Source organism: Aquarana catesbeiana, linkage group LG03 (assembly GCF_042186555.1).
Source record: "Aquarana catesbeiana isolate 2022-GZ linkage group LG03, ASM4218655v1, whole genome shotgun sequence".
In the NCBI taxonomy this organism is placed as follows: domain Eukaryota; kingdom Metazoa; phylum Chordata; class Amphibia; order Anura; family Ranidae; genus Aquarana; species Aquarana catesbeiana.
Window position 1 is genome coordinate 531,438,239 of NC_133326.1, and position 15,246 is coordinate 531,453,484.

Below are 15,246 nucleotides of genomic sequence, written 5' to 3' on the forward strand. Positions count from 1 at the left end.
TTCTGTGAGAGGTAAGAGGTGGTTCCTATGCCAGGTCTTTACTGGTCCAGTATTCCCTTCCGGCCTAATCTCATAAACTGGGAGTCCTGGTAGTTGTCTACATACCACATATGGCTGTGACCTCCAGCGATCAGCCAATTTGTACTTGCTTGGGATGCCCAGATTTCTTAGTAGGACTCGGTCACCAGGTTGTAGATCCTGAACTTGTACTTTTAAGTTCCTTTTGTTCCTACTCCCTCTAGTGTCTGATGTGGCTTGGGCCTTCTCATAGGCTTCAAACTCCTCCTCAGTCTATCCACATACACTCGATGAGAGGTCTCTGAAGTGTGGTCCAAGGAAGTTCCAAAGGCTAAGTCTATCGGTAGCCTGGTCTCTCGCCCAAACATTAACCGGTAAGGTGAATAGCCTGTAGTATCACTCTTGGTACTATTGTAGGCATGCACCAAGGCAGTGATGTGCTTGCTCCAATGTGGTTTCTGTTCAGAGGTCAAAGTCCCCAGCATGTTGAGAAGCGTTCTGTTAAACCTCTCAGGTTGAGGGTCTCCTTGCGGGTGAAAGGGAGTAGTCCTGGACTTCTGGACACCTAGGAGATCCAACAGTCTTTTGATCAAAGTACTTTCAAAATCCCTCCCTTGGTCTGAATAGATCCGTTGAGGTAAACCATAATGGACGAAGAACTTTTCCACCAAAATCTTCGCCACCGTGGCTGCTTGTTGATCGATCTTTGGTGGGAAATGCTTGAGCATAACGGGTAAAGTGATCGGTGACTATTAAAATGTTTCCTTGACCACTCAGGTCAGACTCTAAACACAAAAAGTCTATGCAGACTAGATCCATTGGCCCTTGGCTTTCTAAGTGGCCCATTGGAGCAGCTCGCTGGGGTAAGGTCTTCTTCTCTATGCACCTGAGGCAGGAATGACAATAGCTCTCCACTTCGGTCCTCAGGTAGAGCCAATAGAACCTGTCCCTTATTAGCTGGAGAGTTCTTTCTGATTCCAGATGGTCATGGTGATCATGCAAGGCAATCAGTACTTTTTCTCTGTGTTTCTTTGGCAGAAACAATTGCCACTTCTCTTCAGGATTTTCAGAGGGGCCCCTTCGGTAGACCACCCCTTGTTGCAGCTGCAACCGATCCCACTCTTTGTGTAGTAAGCGAGCTTCTTTCTGAGTGCTCTTGAGAAGTAAGTCAGGGTGTTGACTCTCTAAAGACTTCAATGCCAGGCTGCAGAGTGGATCTTCCTGTTGGTCTCTCCGAAGGTCTTTCCTAGTTAACTTGGGTAAACCCTCCTCTGTAAGCTGAGCAACATTACAGTAGCATTAAGGCACTCCTGCAACTGACATTCCGACCTCTTCAGCCCTGGCTCCTCCTTTCCCTTGTTGTTCCACCCCTTCGCAGAGAGCTCTTACTCCTTCAGGGGTGAGTTGGGTCCACTCCTCTGGGTGACCCTGAGAACAGTGAGGTCTTCTCGACAATGCATCTGCATCTCTGTTACCAGCTCCTGGTCTGTACTTCAATCTCAAAGTGAATGCTGAGAGGGCAGCCAACCACCTGTTACCGGTGGCATCCAGCTTTGCGGTGGTAAGCAACTATGTAAGGGGGTTGTTGTCCGTCTTGACCACGAACTCCGCCATACAGATAGTCTTTCAGCTTGTCCACCACAGCCCACTTCAAGGCCAGAAATTCAAATTTGTGAGTGGGGTAGTTCCTTTCAGTAGGGATTAAACTTCGACTCACATAGGCAATAGGCCTTAGATGTCCATCGTGTTCTTGGTAGAGCACTCCACCTAGCCCGTCTCGGCTGGCATCCACATGCAGTTTGTAGGGTTTGGTAGGGTCTGCATAAGCCAAGTCTCGGCTGGCATCCACATGCAGTTTGTAGGGTTTGGTAGGGTCTGCATAAGCCAAGACCGGAGCAGTGGTAAGACTCCATTTCAGCTGTCTGAAGGTTCTCCATTTCAGCTGTCTGAAGGTTTCTTCACATTGCTGGGTCCACTGGTCTTGAATGGACTCTTTCTTCTTCCTGGGTCCCTCTTTCGGTTTACCAGATTTATCTGAGTCTGGGCCAGCTTCCTCTTGGTTCTTCAATAGCTCAGTAAGTGGGTGAGCTATCTTGGCAAACCCTTCTACAAACCTCCGATAGTATGAACAAAAGCCCAAGAAGGATCTAAGCTCAGTCACATTTGTGGGTCTGGACCAAGAGGTGACGGCTTCTAGCTTCTTGGGGTCTGTTGCCACTCCTTCTGCAGACACAATGTGTCCTAGGTAGTTTACTGAAGGTTGGTAGAACTGGCACTTTTCCATTGAGAACTTCAGGCCTTCATCATGGAGTCTCTTCAGGACTTTCTCCAGGCGCTCTTCTAGTGTTCGGCCAAACACTGTGATATCATCCAAGTATACCAGCACTTCAATCAAGTTCATGTCACCCACAGTCTTCTCCATCAATCTCTGGAAAGTTGCCGGGGCCCCAGACAGGCCTTGTGGCATGCGATTGAACTCAAAGAATCCTACAGGGGTAATGAAAGCGGTCTTCTCCCTATCTTCAGGGCACATGGGGATCTGGTAATATCCACTTTTTACATCAAGTACGCTGAACCACTTCACCCCTGACAGACTCTGTAAAGCATCTTCTATCCGAGGTGTGGTGTAGTGGTCAGGAACGGTCCTTCGGTTCGGTGTCCAGTAGTCTATGAAAAAGAAAAAAAGGGGAAAAAAACTGCTCTAAGGAAAATTGGGATAATGTACCTAAACACAATCGTGCTGGTGATTGCTGAATCTGAATTAATAAAAGCAGTGATTCTTCTGCACAACAAAATACAGTGTTGGATATGGAAAAATAATAGAGTCGCGCTAAGATATTAACAAAATGGTGTGTACATCCATAATATTGCCAATGAACCATGCGCATGTACCATGTAACTTAAAACAAATGAGCAAGTTATAACGTGACACCAAAACTAAAAACAAATATGAAAATCAATAAATGGTGATAAAATGAAAAAATATAAAAAATATATATTGCATATAGTGATATGTCCAAAACCTTGAAATGGCCCCACACCGTGAACCAATAATATTAGTGAAATACAAAAAATATTGGAAAAGTCCATCCAAATATGAACTGTATGTAGTCTTCAATAACATGAAAAATCTTGTGCTCAATCCACCACCAATGATAGAGATTAGCCGCTTACCAGGACCTCATGATCCCCCACTACAGAGGATCAGGGGAAGCCTGTATGGAAAAGCCCTCCGGAGTTTGACAAGTGGACCCAGACCCTGGAATCCTTGGTGGTAGTGAAAGACCCAAAGACCCCAAATGGAGCTAATATGCCTCAGATCCCATCATTACCTCCCCAGCTCATGGGTAGCGAGTATGGCATGTAAAGATAAGAGAAGCTCCAATAGTGTAAAACCTTCGATTTATTAAGATAAAAAGGAACATATATTGCACTCACATATGTATAGCAGAAATAAGCGCCTGTGATGTCTGGTGCTCCGGCCGGTGAACTGTAGTCTATACACAACCGTAATGACCCATTCTTCTTTCTCACTACCACTATTGATGAAGCATATGGACTCTGAGACTCTCTGATAATCCCTGTCTCCTTCAGCTCAGCCAGCTGTTCTCTCAGGTCTTCCAGATTTCCCAGTGGAATCTGTCTGACCCTCTCTCAGAAAGGTTTGTCTTCTTCCAACCGAATTTTATGGGCGGCAAGCCCCACATCAAATTCACTTTTTGAAAAGGCAGTTCTCCATCTCAGGAGCTGATTCTTCGCTCTCTCCATCCAGGCAGTTGTAAGAGGGGTTTTCTTTGGGTAGAACTCTTCCAGAGGAATCTCTCCGTCTTGTTCTACCACGACACCACACGGTGAGACCGGGCTTGCTTGGCTGACCTGTCCCAACAGCACTCTGGCAGGCACCTTCACGGGCCAGGCTGTTGTATTACGAACACTGACTGAGATTCTTCGTTTACTTCTCTTCAGTGCCTTGGTTGACAACATTTCAGGAATAACTTCCAGGCCCTTATCTTCTTTGTGCCTGTCTGTCTCAAGAACGATGAAAGGACCGGGCTGTCTCCAACTCAGCTTAATAGAGGCTTTTAGGCAGACTACCTCACCCGGTTGTACCAGATTTTCACTCTTGTCTAGACACCAAGTTTTTCCCACTCCTTCTGGTGGGGCCTTCTGTTCCTGCACAAGATCCTGTGTTAGCATGGGGTGCACCCCCTTGGCTGGGGTGTTTATCTCCTGCACAAGTGGTGTTAGAAGTCTTCTTACCAGATCAGTGTTGGTCCCAATAATGAGGGAACTTCTATCAGCCCCTGGATGGCGAGGACACACCACTGCCTAGGTATCAAAGGTCTCGGCCTTTCCTGCCACACTCAGGTCGAAGGTAAGCTTGATGGGTAGGTATCCATCATAGGGGAAGTTCTTTGTGCCTAGACCCCATATCTCCAGCTCTTCCAGCTTTTGCAATGGCAGGTGTTTGAGATATTTCTCGTAGAAGTCTCTATATAACAGAGTCACTTGAGCTCCAGTATCCAACAGGGATTTAGTGTAAATTTCCTCTACTTGGATGGGGACAATCGGGGAAGGTCCCACTAGCTTGGGATGAAATCCATTTGCTTTGGCACGTTTGCCCCGTTTGGTGGCTTGTACTTTCACGCTTTGCTTACGTGGAGCTTCCTTTCTCTGTTTCAGCTTAGCTGTGGCCGTTGGGGCCTGGTGTGTACAGGTGGGTTTGGAGTTGACTGCTGTGACAGGGTGCCCAGTTAACTCCTTCACTGGGGCCCTTTGAAGTTTTCCGCCAGCTTTTGTTGCTCGGCTTCAAGTTGGGCTTGGACATACCCGATGGTAATGCCCCACTCCTCCACATTTAAAGCAGACCTTCTTCTTTACCGGTTTCATGGTTCGATTAGTGGTAGTACCCGCCAGGGTCTTGAGGATCTATACTTCTTCCTCACGTGGCATAACCAGTTTTGCAGTCAATAGAGCCATCATTTCCAACATCTCCTTCTGCATTTGGAGCAGCTTCTCCAGTCCAGACTCACATGTTGGCAGATGTTGTGTAGGTGGAGACCAATGTGTTTGGTCAGTGCTCACCATCTAAACACTGGGTTCTCGAGTGCCTTGTAGCCCATCTAACTGGTGTCCTTTGGTCCTAGTTATGCTGGTGGATTGGGTCTTTCTTTGTTTCTTTATAGAGAGTGAAAATGCTGCGCTAAACCCAAAGCAAAAACAAAAACAAAAGGAGCTAGCACACAATCAAACCAAGTTCAATAAGGCAAAACAGTGAAAAAGTGCAGCGCTACAATATTGAACATGTGAGAGTAAAACATATAAGGTGAACACCTTTGCAGATGTAAAAAAATATCAAATATTGATAAAATATCTTATGTGAACACTGGTTGCAGATGTAAGAAATATCAAAAATCAAATGTTAATGAAATATCTTATGTGAAATATGGAACAGCAAAAGAAGTATATGAAAGAGTCCATATGGAGAGTAATGTCTCTAAAAATAAAATTATGAAAAATTGAGCATCAAAAAATGTCCTATGTAAATATGGAACAGCAAAATGAAAAACAGTGAAAAAAGAAGTTCATGTAAAAATAATGGAGGAATATCTCTTCAAATTGGAAGATCCCGATGAACGTCTAGAGACGTACAAGTATTCAGTAGGAATGAGAGGGTACCCTTACCAGATCCGTAGGACGCACGTACCATATGGCAGTATGTCAGAAAGGCATAGGGAGATTCTCCCATAGTATACAGACCAGATGGTGTCTCCCGTGGTGTCCAAACCAGGTGGTGTCTTGTAGGCCATAAACCCAAACCGATGATGGTAGGCACGAACAGGAGTGGAACGACTATCCCTCAAGTTCCCGGTTTCCAAGGAGTGATGGTTCAGCATGGAAGAGAAAAAAGGGGGCTCCACATGGTGTAGGTCAAAACAAATGGGATTTTATTGGAACAAATCACCATACAAGGATAAAAGTGATCACTAAAAAATAAAAATGGCAATGTGGGCTAGCATTTTTTTAGCTTCCCACATTGCCATTTAAATTTTTTAAAATTTTTTAGTGATCTTTATTGGAACAAATCACCATACAAGGATAAAAGTGATCACTTGGTCTTGCTTTCAGCCGTCCGTTACACCGCTCCGCTCTACAAAATGGACCGGAACCCTCCGATGGCTCTGACAGATGCTTTTGGATCCTTCTCAGTTCCGTCCCAGCGTCTCTGCAACTCTCTGATGGACCGCAGGGTCGCTGATTGTCCCTCCGCTACACCTCCTCTGTGGGTGTAGGCCACGCTCTCTGGAACACTTCTGCACAGATCCTCCCAGGCAGGCCATGCATCTAGAAGAGACCTAAGATGGCCGCGCGGAGTCCTTTTATAACCTACCCAGCATGCATTTCATTACTGATTGATGCTGGGTAAAAATCACTCAGCATTCTGGGTATGTAAGTTAATGTGAAAAAGTGATTACACCCCTCACATTTTTTAAAATATTTTGTTACATCTTTTCATGTGAGAACACTGAAGAAATGACACTTTGCTACAATGTAAAGTGGTGAGTGTACAGCTTGTATAAAAGTGTAAATTTGCTGTCCCCTCAAAATAACTCAACACACAGCTATTAATGTCTAAACCGCTGGCAACAAACGTGAGTACACCCCTAAGTGAAAATGTTAAAATTGGGCCCAAAGTGTCAATATTTTGGGTGGCCACCATTATTTTCCAGCACTGCCTTAACACTCTTGGGCATGGAGTTCCCCCAGAGCTTCACAGGTTGCCACTGGAGTCCTCTTCCACTCCTCCATGACGACATCACGGAGCTGGTGGATGTTAGAGACCTTGCGCTCCAACACCTTCCCTTTGAGGATGCCCCACAGATGCTCAATGGGGTTAAGGTCTGGAGACATGCTTGGCCAGTCCATTACCTTTACCCTCAGTTTCTTTAGCAAGGCAGCGGTTGTCTTGGAGGTGTGTTTAGTGGCGTTATCATGTTGGAATACTGCGGCCAGGGCTCGAGTCCTGCAGGAATGCATGGGAACGTCGTTCCTGTACTTTTTCTACAACAGGAATGACGTTCTATTTTTTGCTGTGGCTGCAGCAGGACAAACCCAAAAGGCTCAGGTGCAGAGTCCTCCCCTCCCTCCTCCTCTTGTGTAAAATATGATGTCCCTGTCAGTGGCGGAGTGTAGCATGTGTAGTACTGCAGCAAGGGTTAATAGATCATTGGGCACTCGCCGAGCTCACACTGTTCACCGCTGGATTGTCGGGCTCGGACTGACTGACACGGTTCTATACCGCTAGGCAGCATTGAACACAGCGGGAGCAGCACCTGTAGTCCCGCCCACCCCACCAGGCAGCACTGAGCACAGCGGGATCGGCACCCGTAGTCCCGCCCACCACTCTCTAGTGTTCAATGCTGCCTGGCAGTATAGATTCGTGTCAGTCAGTCCGAGCCGACAATCCGTCGGAGAACAGTGTGAGCTTGGCGAGTGCCCAATGATCTGTTAACCCTTGCTGCAGTACTACACACGCTACACTCCGCCACTGAGAAGGACATCATATGTTTAGATTTTTGTAAATTTCCATTGGCTTGCAGCGCTTCCCACCTTGGGCTTGGGGGGGGGGCTGCAATGATGGGCACAGTAAGGCTGAAATGATGGGCACAGTAAGGCTGCAATGATGGGCACAGTGAGGCTGCAATGGTGGGTTCAGTAAGACTGCAATGATGGGCACGGTGAGGCTGCATTGATGGGCACAGTTAGGCTGCATTGATGGGCACAGTGAGGCTGCAATGATGGGCACAGTGAGGCTGCAATGATGGGCACAGGAGAGTCTGCATTTCATGGGCACAGTGAGTCTGCAATGATGGGCACAGTGAGGCTGTATTGATGGGCACAGTGAGGCTGCAATGATGGGCACGGTGAGACTGCAATGATGGGCACAGTGAGGCTGCATTGATGGGCACAGTGAGGCTGCATTGATGGGCACGGTGAGGCTGAAATAATGGGCACGGTGAAGCTGCAATGATGGGTACAGTGAGGCTGCATTGATGGGCACAGTGAGGCTGCAATGATGGGCACAGGTGAGTCTGCATTTCATAAGCACAGTGAGGCTGCAATGATGGACACAGTGAGTCTGCATTGATGGGCGCAGGTGAGTCTGCATTTCATGGGCACAGTAAGGCTGCAATGATGGGCACAGTGAGGCTGAAATGATGGGCACAGTGAGGCTGCAATGATGGGCACAGGTGAGTCTGCATTTCATGGGCACAGTGAGGCTGCAATGATGGGCTCGGTGAAGCTACAATGATGGGCACAGTGAGGCTGCATTGATGGGCACAGTGAGGCTGCAATGATGGGCACAGTGAGACTGCAATGATGGGCACAGGTGAGTCTGCATTTCCCCTCCCTTCAGGGACTGGGCCTCAGGCAGGGGTCAAGTCCTGCATTGATGAGGCTGCATTGATGGGCACAGTAAGGCTGCAATTATGGACACAGTGAGTCTGCATTGATGGGCACAGTGAGGCTGTAATGATTGGCACAGTGAGTCTGCACTGATGGGCACAGGTGAGTCTGAATTGCATGGGCACAGAGATCCAGTGACCAGTATGAGAGAGTGAGAGCGATAACACCAAACTTAACACACCTACTCCCCATTCACACCTGAGACCTTGTAACACTAACGAGTCACATGACACCGGGGAGGGAAAATGGCTAATTGGGCCCAATTTGGACATTTTCACTTAGGGGTGTACTCACTTTTGTTGCCAGCGATTTAGACATTAATGAGTTATTTTGAGGGGACAGCAAATTTACACTGTTATACAAGCTGTACACTCACTACTTTACATTGTAGCAAAGTGTAATTTCTTCAATGTTGTCACAAAGATATAATAAAATATTTACAAAAATGTGAGGGGTGTACTCACTTTTGTGAGATACTGTACATATCTTAATGGGAGGCCATAGTTCTACTTTAAATACAGTGCGACCCGGAGAAGAGAAAATAGATGTAGGGTTGGCATGACTAAGGGAGGAACAGGTCTGAGAAGGGTTAAAGAACTATGTAGTTAGTGAGGTAGGGGCGTAGCTTACCTGATTGGTGGCTTAGGGGTCAGATGGTCAGGGTGGAGCCGCAAGGGCTGATGGGTAATCATTCTGGAAAGTTCTGTTAATGTGAAGAGTTTCCCTCCCTCCCACCCTGGATTATGGGTTTAGGGTGTGTTCTGGGTGGGGGACAATTTTGGTGTTTCATGTTTTTTCTAAAAAAAAATAAAAAAAAATTTGTTTGTTTCTAATATTTTGCACTTTTGTCGCAGCAGCTTGCGGGTCAGGGGGTCTTTGGGGGGTCAAGGAATAACCAGATTGTTAGAGAATTGGGGGCCCATCTAGGGTATGGCGCCCTCACCTGGTTGGTTGTTGGTGGTTCTCCCAGGAGCTAGGTCCCCTGGGGGAAAGTCAAAATGTGGAAGTCGCAAGCTTCGAGCCGGATGGGGCGCGGCTGAGGACATGGTCAATAATAGTCAAAAATGTGCTTTAAAGCGGGGATTCACACAAAAATGGAACCTCCGCTTTTCGGAACCCTCCCGCCCTCTGGTGTTACATTTGGCACCTTTCAGGGGGAGGGGGGTGCAGATACCTGTATATTACAGGTATTTGCACCCACTTCCGGGCATAGATATCCGCAGAATCTGCGGGTATCTACACCACTTCCCCCCCCCCCCCCCCGCTGTCTGCTGGGAAACACACGGGTCCCAGAGACAACAGGGACCATCCGTATTGCGCATCGCGACTCGCGCATGCGCAGTAGGGAACTGGGAAGTGAAGCCACAAGGCTTCACTTCCCGATTTCCTTACCAAAGATGGTGGCGGCAGCACCCGAGAGCCGAACGACAGATTGGCTTTGGGTGACGACATTGCCTGGACAGGTATGTGTCCATATTTTAAAAGTCGGCAGCTGCAGTATTTGTAGCTGCTGACTTTTAAAAAAAAAAAAATGTCAGCGGAACTCCACTTTAAAGACACCCAAAGACCCCTTCCTGGTGTTTAAAATTGTTTTGTTTCTGTTATTTATTCATTTGTTAATAAATGGGCTGCTGTGGCCGTTTAAACCTACGTCACGCAGTGTTGTGTCTTTTATTATAAGTTCAAGGACCGTAAGTTGACGAATCCTATAGTCTTGTCCATTATGCTTTGTTTTAAAATATGTGCTCAAATGTTTCCATTTTTCTTTTTTTTTGCTGTTCTAGTACCATGTATGAGACCCATGGATGTGATATTCTTACTGGATGGCAGCATTAACATCATGAAATCAGAGTTTGAACTCATGAAAACCTTTGTCAAGAACTTTATTTACAAGGCACATATTGGTAAGACTGGCATTAGCATTAACATTAAATTTAAATATAAAATAAAATGTTGTAGTACCTACGTGTGTGTGTGTGTGTGTGTGTGTGTGTGTGTATATATATATAGTGTTGTCTCGCAAAACAAGCAGGATTCAAGCCTCTGCGGTGTGCAGTACCACATTTGGCCAGAGGTGTCGGGGGGCCGGTGACACTCGGAGCCATTCAGAGCCGCCCGGAAATATTCGGAAATACTCCGATCCCGAGTGTTTCCGAGGGTTTCCAAGTGCATCTGAGCGGTCTCTTGAGTATTTCCGAGTCTCTCCGGCGCCCCCCCCCACCTCTGACCACATGCGGTATTGCATGCAATAGAAGTCAATGTGGAACAAATTTTCTATGGGGAAACTCTTTGATATGCGAGTGCTTTGGATTACAATGCAATTGTGCTCGTAATCCAAGGTTCCACTGTGTATATATATATATATATATATATACACATACAGGACAGGGTTCAGTATTGTTGGAGCTTGTTCCGCCACCACGCCTCCAAAATGCTAGCAGTGATTCTGCCACAGCTCTCTCCTCCACTTCTTCTTCCTCTATGGCCTCTTCTGCAGATTTGTTCTCTGAACCAGCGGTGCTCCATAAGCATTCAAGGGGCTACGCAAGCAAGTCCATCAAGTCCAACCTATGTGTGTGGTTATATGTCAGTATTACATTGTATATATGTTGCTGTCGTTCAGGTGCTTATCTAATAGTTTATTGAAACTATTGATGCCCCCCCGCTGAGACCACCGCCTGTGGAAGGGAATTCCACATCCTTGCCGCTCTTACAGTAAAGAACCCTCTATGTAGTTTAAGGTTAAACCACTGCTTAGGGGACAGGAGACACACTGGGGCAGAGATTCTGTCAGCTCTGCAGCGGCAGACTCAGAGGTGGTTGACGCCACGCCAGCTTCAGCCAGGTATGCGACAATGGCACAAATCTTCTCTCCGCCCTCCGACAGGGACACTTGACCCATTTTCCATGTTTGGCACAGATCCTGTATTTGGTGGTGCAGCGGTTCTTGAGCAGGTACACAGGCTTACAAGATCTCCTGAGGCAGGCCAGAAAAGTCTGTGGTCATTTCCAATGGACATATAATGCCAGTGCTCGGCTGGCTGACATTCAAAGGGAATGCAACCTGCCCACCAACTGCCTCATTTGTGACATGTCCACCAGGTGGAAGTCAATGTTGGCAATGCTGCAGCGGCTGTACACGCAGCAGAGGGCCATCAATGAGTACCTGTGTGAGTATGGCACCAGGACAGGGTCAGGGGAGCTTGGCTTCTTTTTGCCACGCCAGTGGCTACTGATCAAGGATGAATGCACTGTCCTGTCACCATTTGATGAGGCCACGAGGATGGTGAGCAGCGACAATGCATACATCAGTGATACTGGCCCTCTTGTCTTCCTGTTGGAGCACACGCTTAATGGAATAATGGACAGGGCACTTGAGGCAGAACAGTGTGAGGAAGAGGAGGACTTCCTTACCTCTCAAGGCCCCCTTTATCCAGATATTATTCCTGCAGGCCCACCAAACACACAGGAAGAAGAGGAGGAGGAGGATTGTGTCAGCATGGACGTGGAGGATAACACTCAGCAGCAGTCTTCAAGGGATGGTTTTCAGTCCCCAGAAACCCAAGGAGTTGTACGTGGCTGGGAGGAGGTTGCTATGGATCATGTGATCCTTAGTGACCCAGAGGATTTAGAATGGAATGCCTCTGCAAACTTTCGCAGGCTTTGTAGAATCAGGGAGGCCATGCAGCGTAAGGACCCTAGGATTCATGGTATCAAAGAGAAGGAATCATTACTGGCTGGCAACCCTTCTTGATCCACGTTACAAGGGTAAGGTTGCAGAACTCATCCTGCCTTCGCAGAGGGAGCAGAGGATGAAACATCTTCAGGAGGCCTTGAAGAAAGGTTTGTGCAATGCATTTCCAGACCCTGTGAGGTTACAATTTCCTGGTGCTGGACAACGTGTTGCTGAGGCTTCTGTCAGGTCACCCGAGGCCAGGTGACAGATGCACACTGTTGGAGTCAGGAGTGCACCGCAAAGGTAGTGGACCCTACAGCTGACTGCTGCGGATGGGAGTCTAGGTGGTTAAGGAAGGCAGGTCCACTGGAACACCAACACGGATCCCACAGGGGCTAGAGCGTAAATCCCCCAGGGCACGGAGTCTAGGAGCCATCAGGTTTTCTCCAGAGCCTCTAACGGTGAGGATGGACTGGGCTGCAACTGGCTCCAGGTCGTGACCCCCAGGGTCTCCCAGCTCATGCCCACAGTAGGCTACAGGAGGACAGAGGTAGTAAGGGAATAAGCCAAAGGTCGGAGGGCGACTAGCAGACAAGGATAAACATAGAACACGCCAAAGGTCAGGGTCACAAGCAGGCAGGGATAGTCGAGAACAAGCCAAGATCAGTAACTGGAATCAGACGTAGAAGACACAGCAAGATGCACACGGAAGCTAAACACACAAAGGTTGATCAGCAAGGCAGGCTTGCAGTGCACAGGTTAATATAGAGTTCCCTGATAGGGGCTGGGGTGGAGCCATGCTTTGAGGAGGGATTATTTAAGTAGCCAGGTGAGAGTGGCTGGCCTCTAAAGGTGAACACATGGAGGAGAGGTAAGCTGACAGACAAAGATTACTGCATAACCATGACAGCTTCGTTCAGTCAGAGGAAGAGCAGTGGAGAAGGTGGCCGGCTGACCGATGCCTTTAGACAATTTTTCAGTCCTTAGCGCCAAGGTCTGATAGGTTCAAGCAACCATCACCAGCAGCTGCATTACATGGTGCAGGAATATCTAGGGGCAAGAGCAGACTTGGAGACGTTTGCAACAGAGCAACCACTGGGTTACTGGGTCTTGAAGATGGACCACTGGCCAGAACTTGCTCAATATGCAATTGATCTACTGGCCTGGCCTGCATCCAGCGTTCTTACTGAACGCACATTCAGTGCTGCTGGAGGGTTTGTAGCGGATCATAGAGTGCGCCTGTCAGGAAGGGCTTGCTAGCACCCAAGATGGCTGCCGAAGAAGACGACCTGTTACCTCTGCCTGTCAGGAAGGCATGCCAGCACCCAAGATGGCTGCCGAAGAAGATGACCTGTTACCTCTGCCTGTCAAGAAGGGCATACCTGCACCCAAGATGGCTGCCGAAGAAGACGACCTGTTACCTCTGCCCCTGTCAGAATGCCATTGGTGCGCAGCTTTTGGCACCCAAACAGGCTATTTAAACTCAGCCAGTTTCCAGTACTGTCTGCTCTACAGTGTTCCCGTTGCCTTGTATCTGATACCTGTTCCTGTTAACCGGCTTGCCTCTGACGTTCCTGCCTGTACCTGACCTGGCTTGTTTGATTCCGCATGTGCCTGCTCCCTCTGCTACCTTGCTGCCAGCCCATCACCGATCCGGCCTGTATCCTGATTATGCCTCTGCCTTCACATCTGCTCCTGACGTGCCCTCCAGTGTATGACCGGCCTGCCTATACCTGCCTTCTCTTCTGCTTAAAGAATCCAACTGGGCTACCATCCCTCCTGCAGCTGTCCCAGCTTCACTGTCTGTGATCCACCTGGCACTTGTGCGACTTTGCACTCTTGCGCCTCCTGTCTGCTCTACCAGGGGGCCTCGAGTCAGAGGTGTAAGAGAGGCCGTCCTCTGCATATCAGGCTCTACCATCAGGTACGTGACAGTAGCAGACAGCCATGTCTGAGCCTGTGCAGGAACCCTCTCCCATGGAAGAACTTTGCCAGCATCTGACCGGCCTGACACAGGCTGTTGCAAGAGGGCTATACTCAGCTGGAAGGACACTTACAGACCCTGTCTGACTCAACAGCCACCCAGGGACCGCCACAAGCATCTTCCTTACAAGGAACCTCTCCTGCTCCTGCAGTGGTCATGCTTCCACCCGAGCCCAGAGTACAAACCCCGGACAGATTCCTGGGAGATCGCAGCAAGTTTAGAGCGTTCCGAAACGCTTGCGAACTCTATTTCACTCTTCAGCCATGCACCTTTTCTCTGGAGGCTACAAAGGTCGGCTTTGTTATTTCCTTGCTGCAAGGTGAACCACAGTCCTGGGCCTACTGTGTCCTGGAGCAGAAGGCTGAATGTTTATCGGACTTAGCCTCGTTCTTCAGTGCTATGGCCCAGTTGTACGAAGATCCCCAGCAAACGGCTTCTGCAGAGGTGGCTCTTCACTCACTCCAACAAGGTCGTAGAGCGGTGGAAGATTATGTTTCAGAATTCAGACGATGGGCCTTTGACACTAACTGGAATGATGCCGCTCTGCACTACCAATTCCATATGAGCCTCTCTGACCCTCTTAAGGATGGGTTAGCTTGAGTAAGAGTGCCCCCTACTCTGGAAGCTCTAATTGGCTTATCCATTGAAATCGACCGTCGTTTGAGAGAACGAAGATTGGAGAGAACTACGGGTCTATCTCGCCCAGTATGGATGCTACCCCGGGGACCCAGCTCTTTCAACACTGCTTCACCAGTTCCTACCACACCCGTTCCTGATGCTCCAGAACCTATGCAGCTCGACCTACTTCGTCCTTCTCTCTCTGTTGAAGAACGACAGCATCGCAGCCAGCCAAACCTATGCCTGTACTGTGGGAGATCAGGACACTATGTGAGGTCTTGCCCAGTTAAACCCCGTAAGTGTCTTTCAGCTATCTTTCCTTCTTCAACCCTGAATGTGCTCAACAACTCTGCTCATCTTACTCTCCCTATTTCATTACAGCTGCCAGGAGGGACTATTCAGACTTTCGTCATAATTGACTCCGGGCCTGCAGCTGTTTCATGGACTTGACCTTTGCTGCAAGACATCATATCCCGCTACA

At 48.2% G+C, this 15,246-nt stretch overlaps 1 protein-coding gene across 1 annotated transcript in view; it reads left to right on the forward strand.

Annotated features, from left to right (window-relative positions):
- VWF (von Willebrand factor) overlaps positions 1-15,246 on the forward strand; it is a 363,569-nt gene that overhangs the window by 197,226 nt on the left and 151,097 nt on the right. The window contains exon 29 of the mRNA XM_073621285.1: positions 10,272-10,391. Coding sequence (XP_073477386.1) covers positions 10,272-10,391 — 120 coding nt within the window. The remainder of the gene's footprint in view (positions 1-10,271; positions 10,392-15,246) is intronic.